Genomic DNA, 16,816 nt, shown 5'->3' on the forward strand with positions numbered 1-16,816 from the left:
GTGGAGGAACCTGCATTGTAGTGGGGCAGGCAGGTCCTCCAGACAGGAGGTGAGAAAATAGCTGGGTGTAAGAGAGGCCCGTTCTGAGAGCACTAACTATTCTAGGAACCCTAGTGTACGACAGTCACTGCTCTGTATCTGTAGGTTCCATATCTGTGGATTCAGCCAAACTCAGACCAAAAGTGTCCAGGAAAAAAAAGTACTGAACATATACATACTTTTTGTTGTCATTATTCCCACAAGGGTTTTTTTTTTGGTACCAGGAATTGAACTCAGGACCTTGTGCCTGCCAGGCATGTGCTATGCTGCTGAACTAGTCCCGGTTCCCGATTATTCCCCTTTCCATAGTATTTACATTGTATTAGGTATTATAAATAAAATTAGATATTATACACTAGACTTAAATTATCTAGATTTAAATTTAGACTTAAATTATATGAGAGGGTGTGTGTAGATTATATGCAAATGCTCTGCCATTTTATTATAAAGGACTTGAGTTTTGGGGAATTTTAGTATCCATGAGGATCCTGGAGCCAGTCCCTCATGGGGGAGCTGCCCCACAGTACAAAAGGCAGAGGGGAGACTAAAGCCTCAGCCGCCATGGGATGGCTGTGCTACCTCAGTAAATCATTAGCAGCTGAAGGATTCTTGTTTTATAGCTAAGGACAAACTCAGGGACTTAAAATAACTTTCTGACCTAGGTATAAGTGACAAGGCTAGAATTTGAATCCAGACCTGTGTGATCCCAGAGGCTTGTCTGTTAGCTTGCCGTGTGCCCCTTAGGCCATGAGGATTTGCCCCTGGCACCTGGCAAAGCTCCAGGGAGCCAGCAGATGCTGTGGAAGCCATAGACCCAGTTCCTGGGAGTGGGTTCATGGCACTGTGTTCCTAGCGGGGGAGTGGGGCTGGATCATTCTGTGTTCAGGACAGGGCTTCACTCACATGCTGCCGAATGTGCCGCCCTCAGAGAACGAGCATGAATCACAGCAGAGAAGGCCAGCTTAGTCAGCTTCCCATGCTGGTATCTGAGCCCCATCTAGACACACTTCACACTCCACACTCCCCTCTACCTACTTGGGTGGCTAAGAGGCACCATCCTGAGCTTCTTGTCATCTGACCATTAGATATTAGAACTGCAGAAGCCCTTAGAGATCACCAAGTCCTGGACCTTTCCCTGACCCCCACACGAGTTAGGGGTATTGAGTGTGAGGGTGCAGGTTGTGGCCTGTCCAAGGACACCTGGCTGAGGAGCTGAAATCTAGCCAACATTCTGTCTGCCAAGACGTATCTGCAAAATACTATATCTGTCTAGAGGGCTCTGCACGCTGCACTCTCTTAATGTGTGCTCAGTGATAGGCAGTTGGGTCGAGAGCCCTAGAAGGTCACACCTGGGGAAGTTACCTTCCCAAAGGCCAGCTCCTGCCTACAATGGGGCTTTAGGCACCTGCCTGTGGAGGCAGGCTGTAAAGTGACCCCTGATGCCATCCCCTGGCTCTGTAGGGCCCATCATGGGGGCTGAGGCCTCAGTGTCACAGCTCACTTCTTCTCTCTTGGCCTCACTTTCCTGTAATTTTTTTTTTTTTTTTTTTTTTTTTTTGGTGCCGGGGATTGAACTCATGATCTCACATTTGCCAGGCAGGCGCTTAAGCCACTGAGCTAAATCCCCAGCCCACAGGCCTCACTTTCCTGATCTCTAATGTGGACCATTGATCCTAGCAGTCACCTGAACACTGACAGCCTGTTTCTTGTTTGAGCCTCTTTTCCAGAGGCTGATAATCATGATGGTGAAGAGGCCCCGTGTTTCTTGAGAGCCTCCTAAGGGCCTGGCTATGCGTAAAGTGTGTGCATGGATGACCTGACTCCCACAGCAACTCCATGAGGGGTGTACTGATCCTATCCCAGATTTTGTAGCAAGAAACAGGCCAGAAGTTAATTAATGGCCAAGATCATTGGCTTAAAAGCAGAAGCACTTGGGTTTAAACCCTGACTTTCACCCCTGAGTTCAACCCTTTTTTTAAACTTTTTTTTCCTGTTATTGTTGTTGTTTGTTTTCTTGAGGCCTGAACTCACAGCAATCCTCTTGCCTCAGTGTTCTGAAGGCCGGGATTACAGGTGTATGCCACCATGCCCAGCTCCTGAGTTCAACTCTTAACTCCTTTTCCCCCAGACATGTAGATTAGGTGGTGTCAGGGCCTGGTGCTCAGTTCTGTATCCAGAAGTAGTGGGGGTGGGTAGAAGGCACCATGCTGGGCATCTCTCATGACCACTGAATATTAGGGCTGCAGAGGCCCTTAGGCATCACCTGGTCTGCTTCACACATAGGGAAACTGTCACTCAGAGAGAGTGACAGCCATATCCTCACCTGGCAGAGTTAAAGTTATGACACTAAAAAGCAGCCAAGATGAGCTTAAAGTGTAAGCAGCAAGACCCACACTCTTAATGATGCAACCAAACTCTCTAGAATGTGGGCTCCTGTAGCGTGCTCTAAGTTGACCAAACCTTTCCCAGGGGCCAGCTGAGTGATGGACAGAAAAAGTGCATGGGCAGCTGTGGCCCTCGGCAGAGGCTGACAAAGTGAGGACATAAACAGAAACATTGACTGGTTTGCCTCCATATATGTGTATGTGCAAGAGGAGAGTATACATACACACGTGGCCAGTCCTAAGGGGCTCATCATTTGTTGATAATGTGACTGAGCAGGCAGACAGAGGGGCATCTGGCCTCAATTGTCTGGTGAGTTGGTGTTTCAGACAGTTTGTATGGTGGTATGAACAGGCTTTCCTACTCTGAGACCTGTTCTACCCTCCCATCACATGTGACATGGGGTGCCTCACAGCACTGCTCTGAGCCTCAGTTTCCTTATTCGTAAGTGGGACTGTAACACATACCTCTTGAGGTTCAAAGGGACCAGCATGGTTTCAGGGTGTGATAAGTAATAAAGGATGCTGCTATCAGTGAGATTTGTTGGAGGTTTCTTTTTTTTTTACTGTTACCAGGGATCAAAATCATGACCACGTGCTTGCAAGGCAGGTGCTTATGCCACTGAGCTAAATCCTCAGCCCCTGTTGGAGGTTTCCTTGGTGAGAGATTAACAGTGTGGGCCTTGCTGCCTGGATTCTAAGCCCAGCTCCGTTGTCTTCTAGTGGCACAGTCTTGACCAAGTCACTTCTTGGAGCCTCAGCACCCTCATATGAAAAAAGTGTCATAGACCCTACCCGACAGGTTGTCTTGAGGATTACATGAAACAATGCCTATAAAGTTCTTAATCTAGTGCTGCTGTGTAATAGGTTTATTGAGCATTTGTATGATGCCAGGCATAATTTATTAGTGGCCAAAACACTGTTTTGTGATATCAGGGCTGAAGCCCAGGGAGTGTTGAGTTATATCCTCAGCCTTTTTTTCTCTTGCTTTTTATGTCGAGATAAGAACTCACTAAGTAGGGCTGGGGATTTAGCTCAGCAGTGTGCCTACCTGGCAAGTGCAAGGTGGTGAGTTCAGTCCCCAGTACCAAAAAAAAAAAAAAAAAAACAACTAAGTTGCCCAACCTAGCCTTGACCTTGTGACCCTTCTGCCTCAGTCCCCCAAATTGCAGATTCCAGACATGTGCTACTATCCCCATCAATTTCCATTATTATCAGATGCTAGGGATCAAAGCAAGGATTTTGTGTATGCTAGATAAGTTCTATACTACTGAGCTACACTCTCAGCCTTAATAATCTGTCTGCATTAGCAAACTTCTTTGTACCACACCCCTCAAAATTAGATGATCATTCACAACTACTGCCTCATATTCCCACAGTGAAATAGAGGCCTAGAGAGCCAGGCATGGTGGTGTACATCTGTAATCTCAGTACTCAAGAGACTAAGGCAGGAGTATTGCTGTGAGTCCAAGGTCACCTGGTCTATATAGTCAGTTCAAGGCAAACCTGAGCTACATAGAAAGACCCTGTCTCAACAAACTAAAAAAAAACATTGTAAAAATAGCCTAGAGCAGGACAGTGACTTGTCCAAGGTCACACAGCTAGCTTCTCAGTGTCCTGTGTGGTTTGGTCCAGCTCAGCCTGCTGCAGAGCCACTGTTCCGTGACAGCCTCCCACAGGGACACCCTCCTCCACCCCTCCTTTCCCCATTACTCTCCAGAGCCAGCAGCTCCTTGGAGCTTCAAGCTTCGTGAATGGCTTGGTTAAGCACTCAGCCGTTAAACGTTCATCTCTTACAATTTCAATCCAATTCCTATAAGTTTATTGGCAAGACGGGGTATATTAGAGCTGCCTAATTTAATATATCAAGTCCACATGTCTGAGATGTGGTTTCTCAGCAGTAATGGGGAAAGAGAGGTTTTATACGTTTTCATTTGGAATGACTGGCTGTTCCTGATCCCATTACAGCCCCTGACTTAATGGCTGCCGTCCCTGTCTGCCGCAGGAGTGACTTTCTCCATCAACCTGCTTGGCTGCCTAGGCTATCCAAGATGCTTGTTTGTCTCCGCATTTCTTCCCAGTCTCTCTCTCCCAAGATACATTCCCCCATCCGTCTGCTCTGTGAATCAGGTCCTAGCTTCATCCTTATTTGCCAGGTCCTGGGAGTCTATGCCTGTTAGGGAAGTCATTTCCTGTCCTCCTCTGCACCTTAAGAGCCTTCTCTGTGAAGTAGAAACCAGACCAAAGGGTAAAGGGCTGGGCTGGCCTCAGCCTTCGCATGTCCCTCAATGGACCCATTCCTCCTCTGATCATGTGGTACCAAACTAGAGGACCCGGGGCTGGCTATAAGAGATATAGAATAACTGGGGCTGGGGATTTAGCTCAGCAGGTATAAGCACCTGCTTTGCAAGCGCCTGATCGTGAGTTTGATCCCCGGTACTGATAAAAAAAAAAAAAGAGAGAGATATAGAATAACTTCCCACCATGGGCAGCAGAACTGAGAAAGGAGTGCTGGCTGTGCTCACCATGGCTGAGGGGTCTGAAATGGTAATGTTCTCATTTCCTCCAAGACTGGCTGGGGACTTGTCACCCAAGAATTCAGTAATCTGTTTGGGAAGCTGTTAACACCTGCTGCCTGAGCCCTCAGCTTCCCTAAGCTTTGAGCTGGCTGTGGACGAGAAGACACCTGGCAATGTGATTTTAGGGAAGCTGTGTTTATGTTCTGCTTGCCAGCTGTGTGACCTTAGGCAAATCTCTTCCTTTTTCTGCACCCCAGTGTCTCAAGGGAAAATGGGAATTCGTTTATTCCACAATGCTTGATTGCCTACTCTGTATCAAGTGTCATTTTAGGTGCTGGGCCTCCAGCCCTAAACAAAGCAAAAGTATGCCTGCCTTCCTGGATTTATATTTTTTGCTAGGGGAGAAAGACAATACACATAACAAGTACTTTATTACTTCAGAGGAAAATAAATCAAGCAGTAGGGAAAGCTAAGGGAAGGGTTCTGTGATTGTAAACACAGTAAAGTGGTCATGGTAGATTATTGAGAAAGTCCTTCAATCTTTGCTCAAATGCTACTGAGTGCAGCTGTGGCAGGTGCCTGGGAGAGAGCATCCGAGTTCAGGGGACAGCAAGTGCAAGCACTAGGAGGTGACCATGTGCCTAGCATATGTGAGGAGCCCAGTGGAGGCAATGTGGCCTGCATGGAGAGAATCAGGAGTAAGGAGGTCACAGACCAGGATTGTGGAAAGGGAAGAGAGGCTGGCCAGAGGGTGTAAAATGGTGGTCCCCCAGCCTGGACACAGGTACCTGGAAGCTTTAAAAAAAATACCAAAGCCCAGGCGTACCCACTCAGGTTCTCTTTTGTTCTGCTTTGTTTATTTTTGCAGTCCTGGGAATTTTACCTGGATCCTTCACGCTGAGCTATATCCCCAGCCCTTTAGTTTTTATTTTGAGACTAAATTAATTAAGTTCCCCAGAATTCGTGATCCTCTTGCCTCAACCTCAACCTCAACCTGCCCCAACCTCTAGAATGCTAGGATTACTGGTATGTGCCACCATGCCCAACTTGAGGTTCTGCTTTTTTGTTTTTTTGAGACAGAGTCCCACTATGTTGTTCATGCTGTCCTTGAACTTGATATGTAGCCGAGGCTGGCCTTGGACTTGTAGTGATCCTCCTGTTTCAGCCTCCTAAAGTACTGGGATTAGAGGCATGCTTACAGCTTTTTCTCTGAAGATCTGACCAAGTGCCCATGGTTCCCTAGGCAGCTGCAGCACAGGTGAGCATGGGGAAGCGATACTTCTGTGACTACTGTGACCGCTCCTTCCAGGATAACCTCCACAACCGAAAGAAGCACCTGAATGGGCTACAGCACCTCAAGGCCAAGAAGATGTGGTACGACATGTTCAGAGGTGAGCACTTAGTTGTGGGACTCCTGGAGCCTGTACTCTGATCTTGAGGAGAACAATGCCTGTGTCTTCAAAAGTATCACACCATGGTTCATTTATTCAACCAGTGCCCGGTGAATACTTAGCCTGTCCTTAGCTCTCAGATGGGCTCTGAAGAATCAAAGATGGATGGGACAGGGCCTTTCTCCTAAGTGACTCATATTTAGTTATGACACTGTGCTCTGGGCACAGTGAGACCCTGTGCTACCTATGTTTCTGCTTCTTGACCTCTCCCTCCTAGCCCTGGCCACACTGGTCACTGCATGTGCTGTCCTCTCTCCAGACATGCGAATCCTGTTCTCTTCCCTATACCAAATCAGTAACCCCCATCTCAGATTTAGACTCAAACAGCAAATCCTTGGGATGCCCTCCCTGTCCCCTAGCCAGGTCACACATTTGGCTTCATGTTCAGTGTTTGTCCCATTTATACCACGTGGATTATTGCAGCTGCTGGACTGGAAGGAAGGACGAGCTCTGACTTGTTCTCCACTTGAATCCTCATCCTGGCACAGTGCCTGGCACACATGTTCAGTGAGCATTTGGAAGATGAATGTCTAAATGACTGAGCAAACACAAGATGCTGGGGCCATTGTTAATTTTGGGAGATGAAGAAGAACTGACAGAGCAGATCACAAGGAGCCTTGAACACCAAGCAGAGGAGCAGCGCTCTCTTAGGGCAGGGCCTGGGTCGGGGCTTCTCAGTCCGAAGAGTATGTCAGAGGCACTGATGAACTTTTAACAGTTCTGCTGTGCTGCTCCAACAAGTTAAAGCAGAATCTGAGAGGGGTGGGTCCAGGAAGTCCATGTACTTTTTGATTATTTGTTCATTAGTACAGGTTTGCACTACATAATAATTACATTTATCATGAGGCATTGGTACATGTACATAACACCTGTTAATTCTTTTTTGTTCCCTACCCCTCCCATTCTCTCTGCTCCTTCCATTTCTTGGTCCCTTTCCATTTACAAAAGCCATTTCTGTTGTTTTCTTTCAGTTCTCCATGTTTTTCCTTCCTTCCTTTCTTTTTTATTTTTTTATTTTTTTTGAGATAGGGTCATGCTTCATGGTTCAGGCTGGCCTTGAACTTGCTATGTTCCTCCTGCCTTCAGCCTCCCGAGTACCAGCTTCATGTCCTTTAAGATGCAATGAGGAGGATTGAGACTAATGAGGCTAGGCAGGGGCTGGGGGTTTAGCTCAGCGGCATAAGCACCTGCCTTGCAAGCAGGTGGTCGTGAGTTCGATCCCCGGTACCAATAAAAATGAAAAAGACCAAAAAAAAAAAAAAAAAAAAAGAGAGACTAATGAGGCTAATGACTCTGTGGCACGGAACTTCCCACACAGAGCCATTTATCAGGCTCCTCTGTCTCACTCTCTGTGCCAGCCTCAGTGGTCCTGGCCTCAGGGGACACTGACATACCTTCCACCAGACTGCTCCTCCCAGGAATGGCAGCCAGGGCAAGTTGTGGGATCTGTATTTCCAGTTGGGAAACCTGAGTCCACAAGTCCTTTGCCAACAGATAGCCCTTCTCTACTTGCTGCCCCGACCCCCAGCTCTGTCAGGCCCCCTGGAGTGAGTCCTTTGATAACCAACTTGCAACTCCAGCAAATTCCCAACTCCTCCAGCTCCTGGAAGCCTGAGGGCGGCATCCCCATGAGATGGGCCATTTATTCAACTCCAGGAAATCAGCCGCCACACGGAAAGAAGAGGGGCTCAAAGTCTCACACATCAGGCTTCAAGCCAGAGACTACCAGCTTCTTAAATGTGTTTTCTTGTTTTCTTGGGCAGGTCGTTTCTCAGTGTGAACCTCAGTTTTGCTTCTGCAGAATGGGGTGTTAGCACTGTACAGTGGGTTCGGGAGGAGGAAATAAGAACTGCTGCCATTTGTGGGCACCCACGTAGTCCTGACTGTTCCTCGTTGCCTGGGCAATAGGATGCCAAGACTGCACCTGGTCTCACAGGCCGATTCCGTTGTCACTTTCGTGGTGATTCTAAGGTTCTACCAGGGTTGGAAACCACAAGCTTCTTCTACCAAGTACTCTCCATTCATGATTTTATTAAATTTTCATAGCACCCCTGCCAGCTAGGAATTTTCCTCCCATTTACTTGGGCGATGGGGTGTGCTATCCACTGGAGAAATTAAGCACCCTGGTTATGGTCCTGTGTACCTACAATTTGAGCTCAGGTGTCTTGGACTCAGAAACTTATGATCTTTCCTGTAGCCCAGCCACCTCTAGGAAAGGAAGTAGGCAAATGTTCAGCCCAGCCTACCCTCAACCAGTGTGGACAGAAGGGCCTCTATTTGGGTGTCATGCTCAGGTATCTTATTCACAGATAGTTTTTTCTTGAGGTAAGTGTCTGTCTATGTTGCCTAGACTAGTATCTAATTCCTGAGTTCAGGCAATGGAGCCTTACCCCCTGAGTGGCTGAAACTATAGGTGTACAGCATTGTACCCAGCTTACTCATAGATTTTGACTCATTGATATCTTACCTACCAAGATGAACACTTTTTTTTGGTATCAGGAATCGAACTCAAGACCTTGCTCTTGCCAGGCAGGTGCCTGTGCCACTAAGCTATATCCCTAGCCCCAACGTGAACACATTTTAAAACCATAGCTAGATGACAAGAATAAAGGCAGGAAAAACAGGAGGAAGCCCAAGTTAAGGTTAGTATGCAGAAGGATTGCTGGGAAGTCCTGTCCAGGGCAGTGACTGGTCTGGCTCTGAGCACCAAAGCTGGTGACCTGAGATAAAACAAAGAACAGGAATTGCAGTCTTGTCTATGGCGCAATTCCTCAACTCCGGATTTGGCTGGGATTGGCCCTTCCTGAGCACCATTATTTTTTTTTTTAAAGCCTTTATTTTGACATGTAGTCATGCTAGTTTAATGAGCGGAATACAATCTGAGAAATGCATCTACTAAGTCATTTCATTATTGTGCAAACATCATAGAATGTATTTTCATAAACTGAGACGGCTCTGACATCACTAGGTGATACCATCTTCTGGGACCATCATTGCTCAGAATGTCATTATGAGGTGTATGACTGTAACTATAGATTCAAAGGAACTTGGAGTCACCCCAGAGGTCCCATGGAACCTGGATCAAAACAAAACAAAGCCAAAACAAAAGGACTCTCCTAGTAACTCCACCGTTCAGTCAAGGTCAAGTATCTCTGACCTCAAACCTGATTCTTACCTGGTCCTAGGTGAATAGGAAGGTGGGGTCACCTGTAGCTTAGATCCCTATGTTTTACACCATGATTGGGGAGCTATTTCCTTCCTTTTGACTGTCCCTCTGAAGTTCATGCCCCTTTGCCTCTGCCACCTTGGTGCCATCTGAACTGAGCCCCTCTTTCCGCTTGCAGATGCGGCTGCCATCTTGCTGGATGAGGAAAACAAGCGACCCTGCAGGAAGTTCCTGCTGACAGGTAAAGTACTCTGCTCAGCTCTGATCCTTCAGGAGCCAGCAGTGCCCTATCCGGCCTGTGTGGGATTTGCTCATGTGTCTCCTCTAGTCCTTACCATCATCCTGAACTCACTTTGTAGTGGGCCAACTGGTCAGTCAGGGCCTCTCCAGGGTTGAGCCTTGCACCTTCCCGAGGCCTGGTACTCAGCTCCCTAGGTCCCTAGGATGTGATTTTGCTGATTCATTCAGAACAAGCAAACAGTGGAGATTTAAGTAAACTCAGGGACTAGTGAATCAAAAAATGGGCATCTGAAAGACACTTCTCAGATGAAGTAGAAATGGCAAATAAATATATGAAAAAATGTTAACATCACTGGTCATTCGAGAGAAAGCTCAGGGCCAACCCACAAAGAATGTCGGTAATCAAGAAACCAATAACAAATGCTAGAGAGGCTGTGGGGAAGGAGGAACCCTTCTGCATTGTTGGTGGGAGTGTAGACTGGTGCAACCACTATGGAAATCAGTGTGCAGATTCCTCAAAACACTGAAACTAGAGGTTCTGTTCTACCCAGCTATTCCCCTTCTTGGTATCTTCCCATAAGAATTAAAAGAATTATATCACAGTGATATATGCATACCCATGTTTATAGCAGCACAGTTTGTAACAGCTAAATCTTGGAAACAACCCAAATGCCTGTCAGCTGATGAATGGATAAAGAAGATGTAGTTTAGAGCTGGGGATTTAGCTCAGCAGCATAAGCACTTGCCTTGCAAGCAGGCGGTCGTGAGTTTGATCCCCGGTACCGATAAAAAAAAAAAAAAAAAAAGAAGATGTAGTTTTCTTTCTATAGTGGAGTACTACTCTGCCATAAAGAAGGATAATCTTGAGACAGTTCTCAATGGATACACCTGGAGACCATATTCTTAAGTGAAGTTAATTAGACACACATGTTGAAATATTGCATGGTTTCTCTGGTGAGAAAAACCAAAAGTGTAAATAAGGACCAAAATGCAAGGACCAAATTCCAAGATATTGGAAAATGGGAAGAAAATGTTTGAATGAGAAAGGGAACAAGGGTAGAAGGAGAGATGGAAAGAAGGAGCAAGAAAAAAAAGGAATGGAAGGAAAAAATGCCAAGTAAGCTTTTATAAATGAGGGGGAGAGAGGTTGAAGGGAAGAGAGGGGAATGAGAAAGAAGCAGCCACACATATCATGCACAGGTACAATTCTCTATGATGAATATTACATGATGTGTATCTAAAATAAAAAGTTTAAAAACAAATTAACCTGGGAGCCCTTCCTCCTGTCACCTCGTTCCTGGCTGCAGAGCTTGTTACACTATCAGGTCTTATGTGCTGAGAAAGTTCAGAACCAGAGCCAAGGATGCTATTCAGTACTCAGCTCATAAAAAAGAATATAACTCAGAGAGACAAAGACCCAAGTAAGTGAAAGAAGCAAAGACAGATGAAATTAAAGGCAGGAGAAAGAAATAAGACAAGCCAGGAGAAAATGGGTCTGTTTGTTCTGTGCACTGCTCTTCAAGGGTTTGGCCCTGAGCTTCCTAGCAGCTAAGGCACAGAGGAAAGCCATGATGACTCACATGGTTTGCAGAGGAAGTTGGCAGAGGGGAGAGGCACTGCTGCTGAACTGGGGAGCAGGGCGAACAGCCATGCTCTCAGGAGGTGTGCTGCCTCCAAGGCAGCCAGCAGGCTTGCACATCAGGGGCTTCCCCACAGACTTGGCCTGGATGTGTATATGTCACTGGTGTGTTATATGGCCTAGGACACCACCAGTGTCCTGTAATTTCAAGACACATTTTGGTTTTCCTGGCTGAGATTGGAAAAACCACTGAGACTTTGGTTCCTCTTTGGCAAAGCTGCCACCAAGGCCTTTCTGAGCACCAATCCAGCTGCTCTTGTAAGCCAGGTGAGCAGGCAAGGCACCAGGTAGGGACCCAGCATAGGCAGTGGCCTGGAGTAGAGAAAGGAAACATGATTCTCACAGGCACCCATACACAATTCATGAAGGCAGGCAGAGAGGAGGGGCTGGAGTAAGAGACAGCCCTCAGAGGCTGGTGTTGCCCAGCCCTGGCAACCTTTGGTTAGGTTAGGTCCTCAGCATTGGTGGCTCCCGCGGAGGAGCATGAGCAGGACATGATAGTTGCTGAGGGCGGGCAGGGCCTGAGAGATTCTAGTGTTTCCACTAGGGTTGCTGCCCTAAGCTCTGAAATCTTGCCTCTAAACTCTAGGAGCCATTATCTGGGTGCCCTCAGCTCACATTGGCAAGTAACTATGTTCCTGAATATCAGATAACTCCATTTTCTCTTTGCAGGCCAATGTGACTTTGGCTCCAATTGCAGATTTTCCCATATGTCGGAGCAAGACCTACAGGAGCTGAGCATCCAGGTGGAGGGTATGTCACAGCAGGGACTCTGGGTGAGGTGGGAATGGGGTGCAGGGAGTGGGTGCGGGATCTGAGACCAGGGAAGCTGGCCTGTGCCTCTCCACCTCTCCCTCACTGGCAGCTGTCATGGAGAGTAGGCCAAGGGCTGCCCAGGGTGATGGGGCTGTGAGTCCCAGTTTGAGGTGAGTGTCAGGAACTGGGCTGTGTCCCCAGGAGGTGACCATATATAGTGTCCTACCCAGGAACGCTGAGGGTGTGCCCCATCCAGCTCTGCTGCCAACCAGCCAGCTCCTAAATGTCTTCCCTCCCTCCTGATTCACTCAGACAGGCACTAGGAGTCTGCTTTGCACCAGGAGGATCCCTCACAATGCTATGGGGATGGGGGATGAAAGGAGCACACTTCTTGCCCTCTGGATTCTCACAGCCTGGTGACTCAGGGAGAGAAAGTTCAGCTTCTACAGATGTAGAAAGCATGTCTGCCTTTGAAAAATTCCCTCCTTACTTCCCAATAACAAAACAAGGAAGTTCCCACTTAGATGGTCTTTACTGCTCTTCTGTAGTACCCCCTTGGACAGGTGGAGGGAGCACAGCTGCCGTCAGGCAAAGGCCTCAGGTAGGCCCTGCTGCAAGTGGGAGGTGGACTCCAGGTTCCCAGGGAGCCGCCACCAGTCTTCTCTCTGCAGTGGCTTCAGGGCAGCCAGCACATGTGTGGGCAGCTTGACCTTGGCCCTTGTCCTCTAATAAGCCTTGATCCCCTCTGTCAAGGCAGACCCTGAGGGTGCTGCACCCTCCCCTGGAGAGCTGATGGCAATGCGTCTGCAGCCCTGGCACCCATGCAGGGTTTCCAGGAGCTTTCCCAGAGCAAAGGCAAGGCCTCAGCAGACCAGCCAGTGAGTGCTGGCAGTGGCAGCATTGCCAGCTCTGCTGGCCATGCACTCTTGGGGAATGGCTGGCTCATGGTGGGGAGAACACAGGCCAGTGCGCCTGAGTTGGAGACCATGTCTAGTGGAGACAAATAGGTAAGGCCAAGGGAGCTGGCAGTTTGGACAGTTCTGACACTGCCAGATCCCCTGCAACCTTGGCACGTGGCTGGCCCTCAAAGTGTCCTTACCTGTCAAGCATGATTGTTGAGAAGGTGAGGTGAACCAGGCATGGCAGTGCATACCTGTAACCTCAGGACTCTGGGAGGCAGGAGGATCACAAGTGCAAGCCTAGCCTGGGCACCTTAGAACCAAGACCTTGTCTTAAAAATAATTGGTATGTGTGTATGTATGTATGTATATATTTTTGGGTACTGGGGATCAAACTCATGACCTTGCGCTTGCCAGGCAGGTGCTGTGCCACTGAGCTAAATACCGGGCCCAAAGCAAACATAATTGAAAAAAGGTTTGGTGATGTAGTTAAGTGCAAAGGCCCTGGACTCAGTCCCCAGTACCACATAACACACACACACGATGAAGTGAGAGGATGCCTGTGCTGTGTTCGCCTAGAGACTGGCCCCAAGGGAATGTTGATCTATGAGTTTGAATGGCTCAAGGCCCCTCACAGACCAACTTCTGACAAAATCACCTGCTCACATCTGTCCATTCATTGTCTTCAATTCTCAGGCAACATTTTTTGTAGGACAATGTATAAGATGAAACTGAGGCTCACTGCCTTGCCTGCTGTCAAAGACCTTGCAGATGGCAGAACTGAAGATCCATCCCTGTTCTGAAGCCCATGGTGTCTCCTGCACCCCAGATTTGGGCGCTCTGAAAGCTAGGTTCTTTACATACAGAGTCCTATTTCCAGATCCTCCAAGCTTGAAGGGGTAGGTAGTGTTGTGACCCTTTGAAGAGACGCAGAATGAGGCCCAGAGTTCCGGGGCACAGTAGGAGGGGCTGAGGAAGTGGCAGCCTGGAGGGGACATGCCAGCCATTCTACTCTTGTGTCTCCCTTAGAAAGTTATTGCAGCATCGCAGGCCTTGCCCAGGGTCTGCCAGTTTCTACTGCTTTGTGTGTGTGTGTGTGTGTGTGTGTGTGTGCGGGGGGGGGGGCTGCTAGGTGGTAGGATTGTACCCCTCATCTTTGTCTCCTTATCCCCCCAGAGGAAAGGCGGGCCAGAGAGTGGCCATTGGAAACCCCTGAGCTCCCTGAGGGCCATCTGGAAGACTGGCTGGAGAAGAGAGCCAAGAGGCTGAGCTCAGCCCCAAGCAGCAGGTACAGGGCCCAGGGTCCCTCTTCCCGCATGCACTGACAGCAGACTACAGCCAGCCTGTTCTTTTTAGGAGCTGAGGATCTTTGTGATCTTCCCAAACCAGTACTTCCCCAACACACTGAGAGCTTCCTGGAGAATGGGGTACATTGGAAGCTCTTAAGTTCCCAGTCCCTGGCCAAAGAGGGTATACACTGAAGGTGCCTGTTCTCTGTTTCCCTTGTTTAGTAGCTCATCCCCTTATTGGAGCATGGCGGCTAAAGGAGAGGCAGGTAGTGAAGCAGATTTGACTCTGCACTGCTGAGTCCATTGCTAGAGGGAGGGGCCTGAGCTGTAGTGGCCAAACTCCCTGTGCTAAGCAACCTGGGTACCTGTTACCCACTCTTCCCTCTAGGGTAACCTCAGAAGGGGAAACTGAGGCTCCTGGGAGTAAAACTCTGCAGTGCATATACTCTTAGGAAGAAGCAGAGCACAGATGGTACAGGGATATGACAACAAGGTCATTGTTCCTCTGTCTCCCTAGGGGAAGGGTCTAAGCACTCAGGGTGCTAGAAAGTGGGCAAGGGCCCTTCTGCTCTTATAGAAGGTCAGGCTGGGTCAGGCTCCCTTGGGGCATGGGCTGCATGCCATCCCATGTCCTCCCTTTTGGAGGAGAGGGACATAACCCACACTTTACTCTAGAAGACAGAAGCACAAAAGCAGGCAGGGGCTTCCATAGCTCCATAACATCATGGCCAAAAGTGAGGCCAGGGCTCCTGGGGTCCCCATCCATTACTGGAAAGAAAGGAGGAAAGGGGGCGGGAGATGGACTCCTGAGCTACATGTGGCTTTGTACAGGTTGGCCTACCCCGGGCCTCCTCGCTTCCCATCTTGTAGTGAAACTTGAGATCCAGTTTATTTCTGTGGCCTCACAGGGTGGCAGCCTGGCTTCAGCCAAGGGGACCTGGCCATAGTCTGTGGGATGAGGGCTTCCCAAACTTCAGCTCTCCAAGTGAAAGTTGAGTTTCTTGTCCCAGCAAAGAGATTACTAACTTCGAAGTTGACTTTGTCTTTCACCTTTATTTTAAACCCTTGCCCAGTGTTTGTGCCCTCACCTTCAAAGTACAAGGTATAAACATGACTTAAATGTCAGGGTATGGGCTGGGGTGTAGCTCAGTGGTAGAATGATTCCCTAGCCTATGGAGGACCCTGTGTCCAATTCCCAGCGCTTAAAAAAAAAAAAATGGAGTGTGACCTCCGTTCCCCTGGACCTGTCTGAAAGAATGTGACTTTGGTCATATGGGCTGGTCTCTTTGGGACCAGCCAGCATCAGACATTCAGGACCTGAAGCCAGGTTCCTTTAGTCTAAGGGATCCAGAGGGATCCTTTAGCCAGAGGATTAGAACTGGTCAGAGTCTACCCAGCAAGCACCCAGGGGTCCCTCTGTTCCCCTGCTTCACCCTTTATATCACAGCATCAACCAGCTTCTGAAACCCAGGACCTCCCCTGCTGACACCCTCCAAGGTATCTCCCACCTCAGCAGGGCCTCAACTCCACAGCCCGGCTGCAAAAAGGGCCTGCGGGTGCCTTCCTGCTCACCTACATGGCCCATTGCTTGTATCTGGCCTCTGAATCACAGTAGACACCTGGCAGCTTCTTAGATGAGGTGCTTATTTATAATTTGGGGCACATTGTGTACAATGTCTTCCATTCGCTTACGTGGTCTTGTCTCTGCACCTGTGCTTGGCAAAGCCCCACTTTGCCTCTGAGCTTTAGCTAGGATATTTGCCTTATAGCCTCAGCTCCTTCCCCCAGCCTCAAGCAGGTGTGGGCGGGCCCAGGACATTGTGACTGCATGGGTACATTTTGGGGAGCACAGTCCCCTACCTGGAGGACTATTATCTAGGTGTTCATGCTATGGGCCCCTTGTAGGAACTGGTCTGGGGATTTGGGGAGGCCCCCGTTTCCTCCTTTTGGGGCTTCCTGGCCCACCTGGGGCATCAGCCTCCACAGGCCAAGCAGATCCCCCCACCTCAGGAGCGGGGCCAACCTTCCTTGTAAACAGGGACACAGATACTCCCTGAAGGCGCAGCGTGCAGCAAATGCTCATCCCCTTCACAGACTGACCCTGAGGGATCAGCCAAGAGCAGACAGTGGTGCTGGTAGCGGGAGGGAGCAGCCGGCCTCAGACGTGCAGACTAATCCCTGACCAGACCGTGCTTGTCCCTGCTTCCATTGTTGGCTCTTCTGATTGGGATTTATCCCTCTTAATCTCCCCTGTGCACCCCTCTCTGGGCCAGCACTACTGTCCATGCCCCCCCACCTCCATGAGACTCTATTTCCTCAGTTAGGAGTATGTCTGGGGAAGAGCCAGGGAGCTATTCCTGTCCTTGTGGACAAGGAGGTCAGGACCTGCCAGAAGCCTGGGGCAGGGTCCTGCCACATACACCTGTGACCCTAGGTT

General features: G+C 48.8%; 1 protein-coding gene across 5 annotated transcripts in view; it reads left to right on the forward strand.

Moving 5' to 3' along the window:
- The window catches only part of Zmat5 (zinc finger matrin-type 5), a 29,294-nt gene that overhangs the window by 10,167 nt on the left and 2,311 nt on the right, over positions 1-16,816 (forward strand). For 4 of the 5 annotated variants that reach the window (XM_003478328.5, XM_005007272.4, XM_005007273.4 and 1 more), the window contains 4 exons: positions 6,183-6,330; positions 9,735-9,797; positions 12,108-12,188; positions 14,267-14,378. In XM_003478328.5, the coding sequence (XP_003478376.1) occupies positions 6,204-6,330; positions 9,735-9,797; positions 12,108-12,188; positions 14,267-14,378 (383 nt within the window). In that variant the 5' untranslated portion in view covers positions 6,183-6,203. The remainder of the gene's footprint in view (positions 1-6,182; positions 6,331-9,734; positions 9,798-12,107; positions 12,189-14,266; positions 14,379-16,816) is intronic. The other variant, XM_063225978.1, reaches the window with a different exon arrangement.

This window comes from Cavia porcellus, unplaced genomic scaffold (genome assembly GCF_034190915.1).
Source record: "Cavia porcellus strain 051 isolate PalLab524CR breed Dunkin Hartley unplaced genomic scaffold, mCavPor4.1 scaffold_16, whole genome shotgun sequence".
NCBI classification, from domain to species: Eukaryota; Metazoa; Chordata; class Mammalia; order Rodentia; family Caviidae; genus Cavia; species Cavia porcellus.